At 48.4% G+C, this 19,177-nt stretch overlaps 1 protein-coding gene and 1 long non-coding RNA gene across 14 annotated transcripts in view; one reads left to right on the forward strand and one right to left on the reverse strand.

Moving 5' to 3' along the window:
* Positions 1 to 19,177, forward strand: part of PITPNM2 (phosphatidylinositol transfer protein membrane associated 2) — a 140,485-nt gene that overhangs the window by 89,712 nt on the left and 31,596 nt on the right. For all 13 annotated transcript variants that reach the window (XR_012019146.1, XR_012019145.1, XM_072802271.1 and 10 more), the window contains one exon: positions 16,524 to 16,698. Coding sequence is in view for 10 of the 13 variants with exons in the window: in XM_072802268.1 (XP_072658369.1) it covers positions 16,621 to 16,698 (78 nt within the window). In the remaining 3 variants the exon portion in view is untranslated. The remainder of the gene's footprint in view (positions 1 to 16,523; positions 16,699 to 19,177) is intronic.
* LOC140619221 (uncharacterized) lies at positions 925 to 12,377 on the reverse strand. The gene is made up of 3 exons (XR_012019151.1): positions 12,184 to 12,377; positions 8,376 to 8,546; positions 925 to 1,996 (listed from the first exon to the last, which is right to left on the reverse strand). It is a non-coding gene; the product is annotated as an uncharacterized lncRNA (long non-coding RNA).

The raw sequence follows: 19,177 nt of genomic DNA on the forward strand, positions 1-19,177 counted from the left end.
TCAGTGAGATGGAGCAAAGCCTGGGCAGAATTGTACAGACACATGAATTTGCATGTGCACACATGCACAGCTACCCCTGGGGACACCGGCCAGGCCTTTTGGCCCAGGATCCAACCTGGCCTGCTTGCTCCCTACTGAGCTGAGTATTCGGACCCGTTGTCAGTAGCCTGAGGCGCCTGGGCCCTTGCTTACCCAAGGGCACCATAGATTAGGCCCTGGATCACAGGCCAGGAAATATGGATTCTAGTTCCTTCTTGCCCTAGACTCACCATGTGGCCCCTTGGAATGACTCAGTCCCTCTCTGGGCTTTCCTCTTCCTATCTTTCTGTGGCTACTTCCAAGCACTGACTTTCTAATGCAAACATGGCAGCCTAGCATGATAAACTGCCATGCACTGTGCACATCTGAGGGGGTTGGCAGCTGCTCTCAGGTGACTTGACCCACCCGGCGTTGCCAATCTCATTGGGGCCAAGCTTGTCTCTTCCAAACAGCTCCTACTCTGTAAGAAGGGGGCTTAGGTGTCCCTGAATACCTCCCATGACCTCCATGGAGAACAGCATCCAGCCCTCTGTCTATCTCCAGTTTATACCCTTGCACACACTCTTGGGGGAAGGCAAGTCTGGCTCGGTGAACAGTTTGAGTCACAGACGCTGTCAAGAAACTGGGTTTGTTATTCCAGGGACGTGGCAAGGATCGCGCGCTATTCTTGGAGAATCCTTTAGTTGCTCTGAGGAACAGCTAACAGAGCAGTTTGTAATTAGCACTTTGGCTGCTTAGTGGCATTATCTGCCTGAAGAGGGGTTTGGGGAACATTTACCGAGCAAACCTTCTCAAGTACCTACTAAGTGGCAGGCCCCTGCTCCCCAGGGGGGTGTGGCATCTGGCCTGAGGCCCAGATCTCGACAAGGAGCCAGCTGTGCCAAGGCTGGGGTATGGGGGTTTAACCGGCTGGAATCAGGAACTCGCCTGGCTCATTCCAAGAGAAGGAAGTATGCTGGGTGGCTAGAGCAGGGTGAGGCCGGCAGGCTGGCCTGGGGCGGGGTGCGGTGGGGTGTCAGAATCTCCTTCCTTTTTAAGGATGAATAATATTCCCCGACAGGTCTCTGATGACTCAGGCCATGTCTGTCTTCTCGTGTGGCCTGGAGGCTCCCTGGGGGCTCTGTCTTGGTCCTCTGGACCCCTAACACCTGTATAGACCCTGACATCTGGCTTAGTAAGCACGGCTGGATGCATGCAGTTCAGAGGGGCCCGGGTATGAGATTTCTTGCTGAGAGGCAAGATTGGAGGGGTTTGTTGAGACTAGAACTTAATGACCCTCTCTGCCAAGTAATGAAGTTGAGATTTTAACCTCAATAAATCATCCAAATTGTCCTCCTTGGCAACACAGTAGATTTGGGCTGGAACCAGGGAGTCTGTATTTTGAAAGAAATAGCCACCTTCATTTCCAAGATTGGTCAGAAATATTAAGCTAAAACCAAGTAAATACTGGATGGAGTTTATACGGGTTTTCCCTTGGCTCCAGGGTTTGCATTCACTACAAACTAATCCAAAATAGAAAAAAATATTTTCTAAATCATGCATCTTTGAGGGGTCTTGGGCGGCTCAGTCGGTTAAGCATTCGGCTCTTGATCTCGGCTCAGGTCCTCGTCTTGGGGTCCTGGGATGGAGCTCTGAGTTCTCAGGGCTCTGCTGTCAGCCGACAGTCTGGTTGGGCTTCTTTTTCCTTCTCCTTTTGCCCTTCCCACTGCTTGCGCTCTTTCTTTCTCTCTCAATAAGTAAATAAAATCTTTTAAAAAAATAAATCATGGCATCTTTATAAAAAGATGGTATAAAAAGATAGTATGGACACTATCCTGCTTGCTCCCATTGTATCCTGAGTCTGATGCAGCCACCATTAATCCATCAGTTAATATCTCTGGCCTTGAACACGCCACTTAAATTTTTGGTTCCTTCCAAAACCAGGGCACACTTGTCTTTTCCACCTTGGAGGATTAATCTGAAAAAGTGAGACTATGAAGTGAAAAGCTTTTATAAACTGTAAAATGCTATTTTTCATACCAAGGGCATATATTTATATAAATTAATGTCAATTTAGGTGATGATTCTTCAGTTCTTAAGCTGTTTCTACCTTGACTGCCCGGAAAGATAATCTTGACTCCAATACTTACTTAGTGACGGGAGGATGAGGTACTAGTTTCCTCAGCTATAAAAAAGGACATAATAAAAAAAAAAAAAAAAAAAAAAAAAAAAGGACATAATAGCCACGAAGTAGAATATTATTCTGCTATAAAAAGGTAGGGGGCACTAATCCGTGCTACAGCATGGATGAGCCTCATGACGTGAAGTGAAGGAAAGCCAAACACAAAAGGCCGCAGGTTGCACGAACCCATTTATGTGGAACATCAGAAATGTCCAGAATAGGCAAGTCCACAGAGATAGCAGATTTTTAAAATTTTTTTTAAATTTTATTTACTTATGATAGTCATACAGAGAGAGAGAGAGGCAGAGACATAGGCAGAGGGAGAAGCAGGCTCCATGCTCCAGGAGCCCGATGTGGGATTTGATCCCGGGTCTCGAGGATCGCGCCCTGGGCCAAAGGCAGGCGCCAAACTGCTACGCCACCCCAGGGATCCCGAGATAGCAGATTAATGAGAGCCAGGGAGCTGGTGGGGGCAGGGGTGGGGACGGAGAGTGCATGTTAATGGGAACTGGGTCTCCTTTTGGGGGGGAGATGTTCTGGAGCTTGATAGTGGGGATAGTTGCACAACCTGTCAAAGCCACTGAATGGAACACTTGAGAAGGGTGAACTGTATGGTGTATGAATTGCTTCTCCATGAAATCAATAAATGGTGATAATACATCTCATGCAAGGCATTCGTAAGGGTTAAGTGACTCATTTATTCACGTAGCCTGACAATGTAAAATGGTTGAAGGGATTTCTAAGCCGAAGGAGCAAGCAGAAAGTCTGGCTTGCCACATGCTGGAATATGGGGTGTGATGAGCCCCTGCCTGGTAGGGCTTCCAGGAGCATCAGCATTGGACAGACCGGACATTTCCTCCTGCATTCTCCTCCCGGTGTGCACGAGAGACTGCTGTGCAGGGTGGGCAGGGAGGGTAGGCTTTGGCCCCTCTGATGCTCTACAATGTATATCTTTTTTTAAAAAAAAGATTTTATTTTGACAGAAAGAGAGAGCATAAGCAGGGGGAACGGCCCAGGTAGAGGGAGAAGCAGGCTTCCCGCTGAGCAGGAAGCCTGACATGGGGCTCCATCCCAGGATCCTGGGATCATGACCTGGGCCGAAGGCAGATGCTTCACCAACTGAGCCCCTCAGGCACCCCTCCAATGTGTATGTTTAAAGAGTACTCCATGGGCAGCCCAGGTGGCTCAGCGGTTTAGCGCCGCCTTCAGCCCAGGACCTGATTCCAGAGACCTGGGACCGAGTCCCACATCAGGCTCCCTGCATGGAGCCTGCTTCTCCCTCTGCCTGTGTCTCTGCCCCCCCCCCCCCTTTCTCTGTCTCTCTGTGTCTCTCATGAATAAATAAAATCTTAAAAAAAAAATTTTTTTTTTAAAGAGCATTCCATCTGGTTACTGGGCTCGGCAAGTTTGGGAGCCACTTGCCACGGTTTCAGACGCCATGGAGAGCTGTGGGGTGTTTCTCAGAGCTAAAGGCTTTCATGCTCTGCTGCACCTGTACCTTGTTGGGCTGTAGCAGCTGCAGAGGGAGCCGTGGGATCCCATGAGTGTGGTAGGCTTCGCGGGGCAGAAGTAGGGACACCGGCTTCTAAGCTCCAGCATGAGGTCTGTGCTCCCCTAGATTTGATGTCAGCCCCACAGTGGGTTTTACAGGTGGCACAATACCAGCTGTGTTTTTTGTTCCAAAAAACAAATCATAATTTGTAACCAGTGGCTGATCAGCTTGGAGCCCAACTGGAATCTTGCACATGGTTGGTTTGTTGGTGGGTGAGTTGGCTGAGCTAAGAGAACCTCGTCCAGGCAGAAATCTACTCGAGGGCTGTGCTACCTGCCTACCACCTGCACATGCTCCATCAGTGGGTATTAAATGCAGGAATTAATAAAAGTCTAGATGTGATGAGGACTGAGAATTAGCTTAGCCACTCTGGGGCCCTGACCAGTGCAGTTACAGTGGGGTGGTGGTTGAAAAGAGATTGGGAAACGGAAACCACAAGTATAGATAGCTAAGTCTTATGAGGATTTTTGCTGTGAAAGGGGGAGCAGAGAAAGGAGGTGGTACCATGAGAAGAGAGTGGGGTTAAGAGAGCTGTGGGATTTTGTTTTTTGTAAACCTGTGGGCTGTTATTTGCATGTTTGTGTGCTGATGTGGGGGCTCTGGTAGAGAGGCACCAACTGATGATAGGTCAGCTGTCCGTAGGAGCCACTGTAATAGAGGCAGCAGGTTTGCTGGGTTCGATGGTGGGAATTTGAGGAAAGACAAGGATCAGAGATAAGGTACACAATAGGCAGCAGGCTTGCTGGGTGGCCCAAGAAGAGCCCACCTGACGTGTCCCATAAAAACCTGAGCCCCAGCTGGCCCAAAAAGTAAGCACTCAGCCTGGTTAGCTTCATTTGTCACTGATGTTTAGTATATGTTATTATCACGCTGTCATTATGGTCATCACCAGTTTTGGTGCAAATCCCAGCTCTGCCCTCAGCAGCTCAGGTGCCCTAAAACTTTTGTTTTCATCGTGGGTTGATGAGTGGAGGTGCTTTGGGGCAGTGCCCACAGCGCAGCCAATGCCTGCTGATGAGCCAAGCTCTGTGCCAGATACCAACGTAACCAGAGCCCCACATGCCTGGAGGTGCTCCTCACCTTCAGACTTCTGGCGTTACTCCCCCTTCTTCCACCTCAGTAGCTAAGGAGCATTCTCTCCCAGAGGTGTGGCCTCTCCAAGACCAGCATGCTCTTGGAAGGCCTAGACACAGGACCTTAGGTGAGTGACATGTGCTCTGCTGACATAGAATGATCTGTGTATTGCTGCTGAAGTGGTAGCACTGAGGGGAGGTGACCACGGGGTGGAAGGGCCTGAGCATTCTCCAGCTAATGGCTGTGTGAGCCTCAGCCCACAACCAGGCTGTTGGTCAAGGTCCCTCTAGGTTTGTGTTTCCTGTGGCACGTCTAAGCATGCAGGGGCGTTCACTTTAAATGGTGCAGGCTTGTTTGAGCTGTAGTGGGTTCTCGCTGCGGGGAGCACCCCCTGGAGGCCAGAGTGGTGATGGCCACAGCAGCAGTGACTGGCAGGGTCCCTGAAGGACAATGAGTAGAGAGCAGGAGGGGAGTTCTGGTTAGAGGACCTGGCTCTCAGTTTTAACTTCCTCACATGCAAATCTCTCCCCTTTTCCCGACAGACAAGATAGGAACTTACAGACCTGGCAAGGGTGTGGGAATCAGGAACTTGGGGTGCCGATTGCCCTTGGCTGTCCTTGAGCACAGCACCTACCTTCTCTGGGCCTACCTTGCTCTCTGCATCATAGGAATGAAAAGCTCTCCCATGAAGCCCCCTGGCTGCATGCCTCAAGGAAGCCACTGTCCCATGGTTTTTGATGGTCAAGCCCTGCAGTGGCTTGGCAGTTGTCCCCAGCTCAGCACTCTCGGCACACAACCAATGAGATTTATGGCCTTCCCTGGGATGTTAGTGACTGTAGGGGGGCCCAGGGCTTTGAGGCTCTAGGAGTCCTTGCTTCATTGCTCAAGCCAGGGCAGGGGTTGAAGCTTGGTCCTCCAGCTCTTCACATCCCTGAAATCCAGGTCTCAATCTCATTTTTCTGAAATATTTTATACATTTATTTGAGAGAGAGCACAAGCACGAGAAGGGGCAGAGGGAGAAGGAGCAGCAGCCTTCTCACTGAGCAGGGAGCCCCACATGGGACTCAACCCCAGGACTTTAAGATCATTACCTGAGCCAAAGGCAGATGCTCAACTGACTGAACCACCCAGGTGCCCCTCAGTCTCATTTATAAGGTGACTGTTAGACTGGAGTGGGGGGTCTTTACCATTTCCTCCAGAGAAATCTTGGTGGAAGTCTACCATCTACCAGCTAAAGACAAAACACTTCAGCGGCAGGGATTGGATCCCCCTCCCCCAGCTCCTTACAGCTCAGACTTTCCTGGGGGATGTGCCTGCCTCCCTGCTTCTACTCCCAGGGTACAGAGAGGCAGCTGATGGGCGGCAGTGGGTGCCAACTTCGTGCATACTCCCCTACCCCTGATGGGGCTGATACCTGGGGCCTAAGGAACTGCTTCTTTCCTCTGTGTACTACCCCCATTCATCTGGAGCTAGCCTTCCCTCAATGTAGATGGTGGGGGAAGAGCTGCCTATGTAGGGGCCGATGAGGTCCTCTTACTTTGACCTCTGATTAGGAAGGAGAAACTTGGAGAGCCCAGAGCAGAGGAAGGAGACTTTCCTAGAGGATGTGGAGGAGAGACCCAAGAGACCCAGCAGGGATGTTCCAGCTGCACCAGGGGCCTCCTCAGCCCCCCTCTTACCTACCAGCCACCCTCCACACTGTCACAAGCGTCTAGGCAGGCTCTGATGGCCTGGCTCAGAGTGGGTTCCAGACCTAATGGCCAGAATGAAGCTGAACACTGTGTTTGGACAGATTCCATCCTCCGCTGTCTCCGCACAGCCTTGCTCCTAAATTCCGTCTGTGACGTCAAACCCCAGCTAATCATGGAAAAACAGATTTAAGTTCAGTAAACTCAATTTTCTTCTTCCCCTCCCAGTCAGGGTGTCTCACCATGCCCTTCGCTCAAAGAGGGGTCTTGCCCACCATTTTGAGCCCAACCCCAGCAACCTGCCAGGCTTTACCCAAGTTCCTCCAGCGTGGCCACCCTGCGCCTTTCCCCATAATACCTGAAGACCCCAACCTAGGAGGCCCTGAGACATGTCCTGACCTTGACTGCTCTTGCAGAACCAGGTTACTCGTCAACCTGGAGGCCTCTTTTGTCTTCCTCATATGGGTTCTGATGGGACAGGCTGCCTCGGGGGGTGGGGGGTGGGGGTAGTGGATGACATCCCTTCCCACTGCCTGCCTGTGCCAGAGCCCTGGCCTGGAGCAGTCTGGGCCATGTGCCTCCTCCAGGGTGGGGTTCATCCCCCATCACCATGCCAGCTGGCTCTTGCTCTGATATCATCTGACCCTCCTGTTCCTTCTAACACACGGGTGTACATGGTAGCTGGGGTCCTCTCTAAGGTCATGAATGCAGGGGTTCTGGAAAGCCAAGTGCTATGTATGAGGCCCGTTGGAAAGTCTGTCCCTATCCTCCCTGCAGAGGGCCTGGGGGCATGTGCATATGGGTGCGTCTGGGGCACAGCGGTCACCCAGATTCCTCGCCCAGCTTCCCTCACAGAAAGGCCTCTGGAGACATGTGTTTTTCTTTCTTTCCTCTCACTGCACCAGGCACTGAAAGCTGCCCTGTGGAAAGCAGTAAAATATAATTTTGTCTAACCCATCACGACTGCAGCGGGGACAGAGATGAAATGTGTGTCTCGCACGCGCTCAGGCAGCCAGAGTGGGTATAATGAGATTGTCTGCGGGTTCAGCTGCTGGCTGAAGGGGGCTCAGGGGACAGGCAGACACACGTCACACTGCCTTCTCTCATTAGGGGCCTGGGGCCCGCCTGCACTCTCTTGCTTCGGGCTCAACCAGGAAGAAAGCAAGGGGACCCTGTCATGCCTACCAGGTTCCCGTTCAATCTCTAAAGCCAACCAGGACCTGCCAAGGGGTCGTTTGTCCTTTGGACATCTGTGCCCTGAGTGCTAGGCTATCTTTCCCTGATGGCAGTGGGCTTACTGTCTACACCTGGGGTAAGCAGCACAGCCAGAGAGCTCTCTAGGCTCGGCATCAGCATTCCTGACCCTGCCAAGCACAGTAGCATCACCTAATTGGTAGCTGAGTACTGGGTGGAAGTGGGCTAAGCATTTTATGTGCATTATGTCATTTAATCCACAAGACAGTCCGACAGGGTAGGTGCTATTATTCTCACCTACTATTTTGCTATTTTGTAGAAGATCAAATGAAAGATCAAAGAGTTTGAGCAATTTGTCCACGGTCACAGCTGGGAGGTGGTGGAAAGTCTGGCTGACTCAAAGTGCATGATTTTTAACAACTGCATTGACTGTCCTTCTCTAGCTGGTACTCAGACTAGGGCTCAAACTCCACTTGCTGCTGCCTTATAAAGAAGAGTACAAATAAAAGTTGCCCCAAATTCCATCGATCTGAAATAACCCTCACCAGCATCCAGTGAGCATTATTTCAGACTCTATACAGACACATACAGAGTGGTGATAAACTTTAAAAAAAAAAAAAAAAGGTCTTACTCAGCATGCAGTTTTAAAATAAAAAATCAAATGTACCTGGGTGGCTCAGTTGGTTAAGCGTCTGCCTTCAGCTCAGGTCATGATCTTGGAGTCCTGGGATTGAGTAACATGTCAGACTCCTTGCTCAGCAAGGAGCCCGCTGTTCCCTCTCCCTCTGCTGTTCCCTCTCCTTCTGCTGATCCCCCTGCTTGTGCTCTCTTGCTCTCTCTGTTAAGTAAATAAATAAAGTCTTTAAAAAATAAAATAAAAATCAAATTTAATTTTCTGAAATTTAACTGAAGATAAATCCATTTGCATGTGTTTGAAATGGAAGGAAATTGCTAAACTTCAGAAGCACATTTCTTCATCTTTAAGTGATAACAGTTCCTAAAAGTTCCTTAAAGTTAATGCGGAAAAGAGAAAAACTTTTTTTTAAGAGAAGAACTTTTAAAACATCTTTATTGAGATACAATTCACATACGATACAATTAACTCATTTCAAGTGCACAACTCAGAAATAACACAAGACTTTTGGGGTTTTGTATACTACATTATTACTTTAAAAAATTGTAGTAGGGGATTCCTGCGTGGCTCAGCACTTTAGCTCCTGTCTTTGGCCCAGGATGTATGACCCCCCCCCTCAATCTGGGGTCCTGGGATCAAGTCAGGCTCCCAGGATGGAGGTCAGGCTCCCAGGATGGAGGCTGCTTCTCCCTCTGCCTGTGTTTCTGCCCCTCTCTGTCTCTCTCTCTCTATGTCTAACATGAATAAATAAAATCTTTAAAAAATTGTAGTAAATATATAACATAAAACTTGCCCTTTTAAACATGTTAAGTATACAATTCCGTGGCATAAATACATTTACAATATCGTGCCACTACCTCCTCTACTATTTCCAAAATCTTTTCATTCCCCAAATAGAAACTCTACAACCAGTAGATAATGCCTACCCAATTCCCTCTCTTGCCAGCCTCTGTTAACCTTTAATTTACTGTCTGCAAGAAAAACTTTTAATAGGTGGGAATCATTTCTTTAAATGAACAAACTTTATTTTTTAAAGCAGTTTTAGGTTGACAGCAAAACTAAGAGGATAGTGCAGAGAGTTCTCATATACCCCCTGTCCCACACATGCACAGTCACTCCCCCTAACAATATTCCCCACCAGGGTGGGACATTTGTCACAATTGATAAGCCTATATTGGTGCATCATTATCACCCAAAGTCCATGGTTTGCATTAGGGATCACTCTGTGTTGTACATTCTCTTTTGGCAAACATATAATGATGTGTACCCACCACTGTAGTATCATACAGAATAGTTCCACTGCCCTAAAAATCCCTGTGCTCCCACTATTTATCCCTCATTAATTTTTTAATCTATGCAATGGACCAGCTTTCATGCCTTCTGCCTCTGCTTTTTCCAGTTTCAATTTAGTGAAAAATTTTAGTTATATTATAATTTGTGTGCATCATCAAGGTTTTTATATTCTATGCAATAAGATAATTGCCCCAATTTCAAGAATGTTAATTCAGTATTCACTAGGATTCCTCCACTGATGAACTTCTTTTGATTAATTGGATTTCAGCATCAAGTAATTTTTTAAGACCTTAGAAATGCCTAAACCTCTAAATTTATGTTACAGAATGTCCATTAACTTTATTTATTTTTTTAAAATATTTTATTTATTTATTCATGAGAGACACAGAGAGAGAGACAGGATCACAACCTGAGCTGAAGGTGGCACTAAACCACTGAGCCACTCAGGCGCCCCTCCATTAACTTTATACTCAAGGGACAGCTTTGCTGGGTATAAAATTCTGAGTCACAACTCTGTAGATATTGCTTCACTGTTTTCCAAAATTGGGTTGCTGTGGGGGCTTCTGATTCTCTTCAGTTCACCTCTCTGCTCCCCTAGTTATATGGTTCTTTCTTTATCCTTTAAGATCAGTAACTTTTTTAAAAAGATTTAAAAATTTATTTTGGAAAGAGAGAGAGCTGGTGGTGTGATGGAGGGGCAGAGGGAGACAGAGAGAGAATCTTAAGCAGGCTCCACATTGACCATGGAGCCTTATATGAGGCTCCATTTCATGACCCTGAGATCACAACCTGAGCCAAAACCAAGTGCCAGACACTTAACCGACTAAGCCACTCAGGCGCCCTGAGATTAATAACTTTTTAAGGATGTCTTGGTGTTAATCACACCATCAAGTTTTCCTGGGCCACAGAATGGTAGTTAATTTGTAGAGTCTTTTTTTTTTTTTATTTCAGGGATTTTTCCATTATATGGTTTACTTTTCCCCTGTTCCACTATTGTATTTTCTTCACCAATTATGTATATGTTCCTTTTGCCTCCAATGGCTGTCATTTTTGTCTTATTAGTCTTCTGCATTTAATCTTGTGTGATTTCTTGCAGCCCACCCACTACATCTCTAGTTGTTCACGCTCTGCTTTGTCATTTATTCATTACTCTTAACATGGCTTTTAAAAAATAAGTGATGTATTTATTTTTCTTTCTCATTTCCCCCTGAGCTCTGCTAACTCACCTTTCAGCTTTCATCTCTTTCTGTTGTCAAATAATCTCTTTTTAAAATTGTGGTGTCTCTTTTCTCCCACCCATCTGCCTCTACCAGTTCTTATGAGAGTATATCTGTAATTTCTCAGGTCTGTGATTTGTTTTTTCTGAAGTCTTTCTGTATTTCTCTGGATGACTCCTCATGCTGTGTGTCCTTCATTTTCCCCCCACCCCACTCTTAATGCTTAGGACCCATGTGAGTTCCTTTGTGATTATTATTCTTTAGCTACCTTCTAAATAGCAGCCTGTGAAAATGTGGGGAGTGGTCCAGAGCATTCTGCAGCTGCATTATGGGCTTACTTACTGTCCAAAAGTCTCTCTCCCTGAACTGTTATTTATTTTCTGCCTAGGGATTCTCTCTCTCTCAGGCTTCAGGGTTCATATGGTCATAATGGTTCTGAACAAAGCTCTTTCTATTACTGGCTATCTATGTTAGGATCAACCCCTCACTGCCCCTTTGCTCTCCCCACCTTCACTTCACTCCCAATACCTCCCTTAGCAGGAAAATGAGATTCTGTCATAGAAATGGCATGTTGGTATGATTTTCCATCAATTCCCACCCATTTCCACTCCACAGTGTAAAATTGCATCTCTGTATGTACTCAATTATTCACAGCAGCGCTATCCACGTCAGCATATGCGCATCAACAATGGAATGGTTGGATCGATTATAGTACCTCCACCAATGAAATACTAGACAGCAATGAGAACAGTCTACAACCACATGCAACACTTTGGGTGAATGCTGTGAACATGATGTCGGTCAAAGGAAGCCAGAATCAAGAGCACATACAGGATGCTTCCATATGAAATTGCTCAAGACAGATGGAGAATAGCAATTCATCAGCTTCAATCTTATATAAAGTGCAAAACAGGCAAATGGCTGTCTACAGTCGAGGAGATATGACTAGAAGGGAACACATGGGGAGCTTCAGGGGTTGTTAATTTCCTGCTTCTTGATCCTTGCTGGTCCTATGGGTGTGTTCAGTTTGTGAAAATATATCTATACTTATGTTAGATGCACTTTTTTGTATGTTTGTAATACTTTAATTAAAAATTTTCTTCTGAGGTGTGCCTGAATAGCTCAGTCTGTTAAGCATCTGCCTTCAGTTCATGTAATGATCTCAGGGTCCTGGGATGGAAACCCTGCTTCTCCCTCTGCCTCTGCCCCTCCCCACCTCTTTCCCCCTGCTCATGCTGTCCCTCTTTCTTGCTCTCAAATAAAATAATAAAATATTTAAAAATATTTTTTTCCTTTTGGAAATCAAAAGCCAGGGAGAAGTTGTTCCCTACCTGGGGTGACATCCACAGCCCTAGTTCCTCATTCCAGCAGGAGGATCATGGCCGTGACTTTCAGGAAGTGATATTTACTTGGGAGTCCAAGGAGGAGGTACATGAAGCTCTCAGCATATAACTTTCTTCCAGTTCAGACTTTGTGGTGTCTGTGGCTTGGGGGTGTAGCAGTTTCCTTGTTTCATCAGCCGTGGTGACTTCTCTGTAACTGTAGTTGGTGTTGTTTTTGAAGGAAGGCAGTAAAACGGAAATGGTCCTACTCCACCTTCTTCAACAGGAAGTCAGGATGGATTGTTAAACCCACTGGCATGGGTGTAGTTGTAAAGAAACAGGCCTGATTTTCCAAACTAAATAAAATGCTGGTACCTGTTGAGAATTCTTTAGAGTGATCACCGTGAAAGACCACACCCAAAGTGGCCAGTGCTCAGAGATCACCCATGGCTATTACCTGAGTTCTGCTTCTCTCCCTGGGAGCTTCCTGAATGTGTGCAGAGCACTGAAGGCTTCCCAGAGGGGAGTTCTGGCAGGCACAGAGGACCACTGGCCTTTTATGGGGGTTGCTTCAAAGGTTAACATTTGCTTCCCTGTGGAAATGCTGGTTGTGACCTTTATGCTTTATGGTCACACCTTGTCTGGGGAATGTGTCTCATCGCCCCCAGAAGGAGCACATTCCTGGAAGCAAGTGACCGGCTCTTATCACCTTGCTCCTGCCTCACCCCTGGCACTGAACTTCATGGGTGCTCAGCCAGGGAATGACTGGGTCTCAGCCTTGAGTACCATCCTCTCCTATGGCCAGTGGCTGCAAGGTGGCCTCATGTGTTCACACCAGCCCCAAACCTGGGATGGGGCATGACAGTACTGGAGGGACACCCCTTGGAAGTCCCTTCAACAGCATGGCACATTTGTGCCTTGGGGCCTTTGCTCAGCTTGTGCTGTTCCTTCTCCTGGAGCATGTCCTCCTCGTACCTGCTCTGCTGAGGGATCCCAGGGGTCCTGAGGTCCCAGAAAGCCCCGCTCACATCACTTGAAAGCTCCACCTTCCCTGAAGCCTTTCCCTAGTCTCCTCTGCACTGACAAGACCCCACCACACCTGGCTGGTCCACTTTTCTCATCTCAGTGACACTGGTAACAGTAACACTGAAAAGTAGGTGGTGTTATCCCCATTTGCTGTGTGGAGAGACCGAGGCTCAGCAGGCACAGCCATTTGTCCTGGGGTACACATGGCTAACAAAGGCTCTGTTAGGTTTTGAAGTCCTGATCCAGAGTGGAGCACTACCCATGACATGCCGTCTCATGTGGTCGCTCATGGAGTTCTGATCCCTCCCTCCTGTTCTTGGTCATCGTGCGCCCTAACTGTGCAGTACTCTGTTCTTTCTTCTGAGTACCTCCTGGTATAGCTCTGTGGTGACTCTAGGGCAGAAACACAGCTTCTCACCCAGAGGCAGATGGAGCTGCAGCCTAAGCATCACAGGGTCTGCTGGTCTCCCGGCCACTGTGGGGCTGGCGCCCTTGGCCAGCCCTAGGCTTCGCCCCCAGCTTTGAATGGACAGTTGGCCAGACTTCTGTGCAGGCGAGCGTGGGCAGGTCATTTTCCGTGGAGCCAGTAAGGCTGCCAAGGGCAAATTGCTTAGACTACTAGAGTTTCTTGAGAACTTTGAGGGATTGCATCCAACTTCTTTGTTATTGAGGCGATGATGGGACTTGGCCAATATCACTGCATTTATTCTGTGTAAGCAAAAGAGTACTCCTGAGGCCCCACAGACGTAGGTGTGTGTGCAACTGTGTCGTGCAGGGCATAGTGCCTGACACCTAGCATCTGGCTTCCTCTTCTGTGACAGGCTTCTAGTACCTTCCAGGCAAGGTGATCCTGGGGCTTTAATGAGGACCATGTGGAAAAGTTCCAGAAGCATGGCCCTCATGGAACCTTGTTCTTCCTTCTGTCTCCAACACTCATTTTACTGAGTTTTTCCCAAGCATGCAATTTTCTCTCCTTTGTAGCAGGAAGTTCCCCAAATCTGGTGCCTGCCCTACCCTCTCAGCCAGTTGGAAATTCATCCACATGTCAGCTTGTATGTCTTGCCGCCTGGCTGATTCCAGTCTCTCGTGGGAGGAGGTGATGCTTTGGAGGCTCTGGACCATCTCCTTTGCCTCAGCTTCCATCCAGGCTTGAGCAAAGACATGGGGGCCTCGGGGCAGGCGTGTCTCAGAGCCAAGAGGGGGCAGCCCACGGCCTCTGTTTTCTCCTCCTGCAGTGTCAGCTTGGGCCCAAACCCACATGCCCTCTCAGCTGTGGGATAGACCCACCTTGAAGGAAGGTCAGTGATGGTCTGTTTGCACTTGAGCATGGCCTCTGGAGAGTTCAGCCCCTCATAAGTTCAGGGCTTTGGGTTGATCATGCAAGAGACAGGACCAGGAGGAGCAGTATAAGTATTTGGCGGCATTTGGACAGCTTGCTCAGGAGGGAAAGTCCTTCCCAGCAAGAGGCCTTCCAAATGCCGTGATATGCGACCACCACCCAGAAGTGGAGGAGGGTCAGACAGGGGGCTCATGTGTGTATTGATGTGTCTCAGGAGCATGATGAGGAGTCTCTGGGCCACAGAACTGCCTCATTTGGGGTCTTTCATGCCTCAGGGTCTGTCTTATCTATGGCTAGCAAATGTAGGACACAGTTTTGTGGGTTATGTAAAGTAGATGAACTCTAGCTAAAAGATGTTTATTTAGGGGGCGCCTGGGTGGCTCAGTCCGTTAAGTGTCAGACTTTTGATTTTAGCTCAGGTCACAATCTCTGGGGCATGAAATTGAGCCCCGCATGAGGCTCCATGTTCAGCAGGGAGTCGGCTTGAGATTCTCTCTCTCCTCTCCCTCTGCCCATCTCCCCACTCATGCACATTCTCTCTGTCTCTCTCTCTCTGTCTCTGTCTCTCTCTCTCTCTCTCTAAAATAAATAAATAAATCTTTAAAAAAAATAAAAAGATATTTATTTGGATTGTATTTAAAACAACCGGATGTGTGAGAGCTTGAGTTTAGTGCTGGGGGCTCTGGGCTAATATCCTACCTGCTGTGCAGACATGAATAACACGGGGATCATTTTAGGCTAATAACACATCTCTGGCTTATTTATATAACATCCCCCACCCCTCAGTCTCTCTCCCTAGGTGGTTTATTAAAGAATTTCTTCCAGCTCTACGTGCCAGTTATCCCAAGCATTCTGGTGTATTCTTTTCCCTCAACCTCATTAGATAGCCATTAACGCCTTAGTGCCTGGGTGATGCTCAGACAGATGTGCCCCAGGGAGGCTGCCTGCCTGGTCGGACCCTTGCTCTTACACTTAGCCGGTGTCACCGTGAATCTTCACTGACTGCTGTCCCCAGCGTGGTCCTTCTAAAATGCTATCCTGATTCTGCCACTGCCTATCTTGGAAGACTTCACTCACCTTCCAGTTAGCAGTGTGCCACCTCTCTGGGGGATAACCACACATATTTACAGCAAAGCCTCCACCATCCAAGGGATGGATTATGACAGATAATTCCATTTTCCAGATCACTAAGAGCATGCCTCTTCAAGCATTGTTTGTTTTTAAATTTTATTGATTTTGGTGCAAATCATCATCAGATGTATTCTTTGTCATCTTAAATAGAAGCTGTTATGAGTACATTGTTTATTTTTTCAGTAGCCTTATTGAGGTATAATTCACATGCTCTGCAGCCTGCCCATTTACTTTATTTGTCTCTTCTACTTCCAAGACCAAGTCTGGTGTTGTCAATAGAACAGGTGTCAATAAATAGTCCTTGGATTGAGCTGGAACCACACTTAAGATCACCTGTCTTGGATAAATCGGGATCCTCTGCCAGGAAACAGCCATGCCCTCTCTGCCTGGTGGCATGAGCAGAACTGACTGCCCCAACACCAAAGAGTCCCAGGCTGCTGATTTTTAAGTTTCTCATGTGGTTTTTTTCATGCTTTTGTTTGTCCTCCCTTCTTTCCTGTGGCTAGCTGTGGTCACTATGTCTACCCCTAGTGACCTCTCAGAGTACCGGGCAGCTTGCTGGAACAGCATATAAATGAGAGTGCCCTGCTCTTCACTCCCAGGGGGTGCGACACCCTCCCTCCGCCCAGCCCTCACTAGTGGGTTGACAATTCTTTATTTCCCTGTGGCCGATCAGGGTTTACCCATCTTCTACAAGATTGCATAGCAAATAAGGAAGATGAAGGCTGGGGAGGTGAGGGAACCTGTTTGAGTCACGCCATAAGCTCGTGGCGGAGCTGAGACCAGGCCCCTCTGTGCTGTTTTGCCCACTAGCCTTTCAGGAAGTGACTCTCTTCCTCTCTCTCTCTCTTAGGGGTCTTCGGTGAATTCTGTCATGGTTATTTAAGGAAGCTCGCCTAGAAGTCCCAACACACATTTCCCCATCGACGGGAAGGCTTGGGGACTCCAAGATGATCATAAAGGAATATCGGATTCCTCTGCCCATGACCGTGGAGGAGTACCGCATCGCCCAGCTGTACATGATACAGGTGGGTCATGGGGCCAGGCAGGCCATGCCAGTCACAGAGATGGCTCTTAACACCTTTGAGTGGGGTTAGGGGGGTGGGGGTGGCATCGCGGCCTTCCCAGTAGGCTCCTGGTAAATGTGTGAACTGCACTGGCATTCTGGCTTCCCTGTGCAATGCCAGGAACACAGCGGAGCACTGTGGATGTTGGTGGCATTGGCTTGTCTTGCCAGCACTGTATTCACTGCACTGATGGTACTCACACTCTGCGTTTAATACCCAACCTCTCACTGATTCAAATATTATCGGCGTGTTTGGTCAGCTTGAGCTGCTATAACAAAGACCACAGGCTGAGGCTTAGCAGACATTTATTTGTCAGCATTCTGAAGGCTGGAAGTCCAAGGTCAGGGTACTGACAGAGCGGCATCTGATGAGAGATCTCCTCCTGACTTGCAAATGGCCACCTTCTCACTGTGTTCTTGATGGTGGAAGGGGTGAGGGAGCTCTCTGGGGTCTCTTCTGTAAGGGTGCTGATCCCATTGGGAGGGCCCCATCCTCATGACCTAATCATCTCTCGAAGCCTGACCAGGTACCATCACATTGGAGGTTAGGGGCTTTGACATAGGAATTTGGAAGGGACACAGAAATTCACCCTATAGCAATTTAACAGACAGGAAAATGTGAGCCAAAGAAGTTAAACAACTTGCCAGGGAGCACCTGGCCTATTTTCTGGTTCCCTAGGCTGCCTGCAAGACAGCAGTGTCCGCTCTGTGGCTGACTGCAAATGAGTTTCAGGATGACAGATACCCATGACAAGCCAGAGATTACCATGCGCCTCCCTTCCAGCCCCACCCAGAAGTTCCTGACCTCCCAAATCAGGGCCTGGCTGAGCTGGAACATGGAGTGGGGAGACCTGGGATCTGGTTGCTCATGGCTCAGATGAGACCACCATGCTCCTACTGACTGGGGTCCTCCTCCCAGCATCTTGCTCATCCTTGGTGGTCCCTTTGCCCAGCCTGGCAGCTTTCCTCCCAGTTGGGAGTCTGATTACAAACCTACTCTCACCTGGCTCTGCTCTTCTAGGCATATGAACGCTTTGGTGCAGCCCTTTGACCATGGTGTCACATGAGGCCATTGGTGCAGGGAGAGCCCCAACCAGCAGGGCTCTACTTCCACCCCTGGATTTGCTTGGTTGGGCACTCACCCATAGACCCGGGTCTAGGGAGTTAGTATGGAGCTCTCTGCAGAGCCCAGGCCCCCAGTCCTTTCTGGGAGGAGCCCTGTGAAGCTAGCAGAGTTCAACCAGCATCCTGTATACCTAGCATTAGGAGTTTGACTAGGAAGAGAACTGAAAGTGAACCAGCCTCTCTGGGCAGCTGTTGGCTCCAAGCTGCTTCCAAAGTGCCATTCAATTCCCTCTTGAACCACTTACCCCATAATTATTCCTAGAGAGCGGAGAGAAGAGAAGGGACCCTCCTTGGCCCCCCAGCTCTGAGCCCTCTGGGAATTGCTTAGCCTACTCAAGATCGCTGTTTGTCCTATGTCTCCCCCATTCCCACCCAAGCCAGGGGAGCCCAGACTGCGGCAGGCCTCCCCTTAGCTCCACTCACTGTGCCTGCCAGCTGGCAGGGTGAACACTGGGATCCAAGGACTCACTTCTAGCTCCTAGGTATCCCACAGCTTCTTTGAGCATGTGATCACCTCTGACTGGGCTCCTCAGAAGCACCTGCCATTCTCACCCTCTTTTTTGAGGTATTTGTTCTTTTTAAAGCATCTGTCCTTATGCTTCCTATTAATGTTAAATATCCCATAGGCTCACACTAAGTTACATGCAGACTTTTCTGCACCCAGCCAGGGTTGAGGGCTGGGTTACAGAAAAGAATGAAAAGTGCTTGCTGCTCCCCAGGAGTGCCTTCCAGGAGGTGGATGCACCTGCAGCCTACCGAATATAGGCCAGGAGATGGGCAGCAGACATTCGCATGGGCCTTGGGCCAGAGCTCTGGGAGTGCCTACACTGTGAGCTAGGCCTCACGAGGTGGATAGTGTTACTGTGGAAAGAAAAGCATGTGTAGTTTATTTGCTCCTGACCCCACTTACCAGCTGGGGTGGCAGCTAGCAACAGGCCTGCCTTCTGAACTTGCCACCTCCTCCATGGGGTCCTGAATAAGGTGGGATGCCTTGTGCTGTGCCTGACCAGCACTCAATATACATGCTGTTCAAGGCAACAACAACAACAACAAAAAAAAAAAAAAAAAAAAAAAAAGGAGGAGGAGGAGGGCACTGGGGTGGCTCAGTCATTAAGCATCTGCTTTTGGCTCAGGTCATGATCCTGGGGTCCTGGGATCGAGCCCCAAGTGTCCTCAGTCTCCCCACTCAGCAGGGAGTCTGCTTCTTCCTCTCCCTCTGCCCCTGCTCATACTCTCTCTCTCTCTCTCTGTTTTTCTATCTATCTATTTCAAATAAATAAAATCTTTTTTAAAAAGTCGGTCTGACTGGGAGAGAG

Source organism: Canis lupus, chromosome 27 (assembly GCF_048164855.1).
Source record: "Canis lupus baileyi chromosome 27, mCanLup2.hap1, whole genome shotgun sequence".
Classification (NCBI taxonomy): Eukaryota; Metazoa; Chordata; class Mammalia; order Carnivora; family Canidae; genus Canis; species Canis lupus.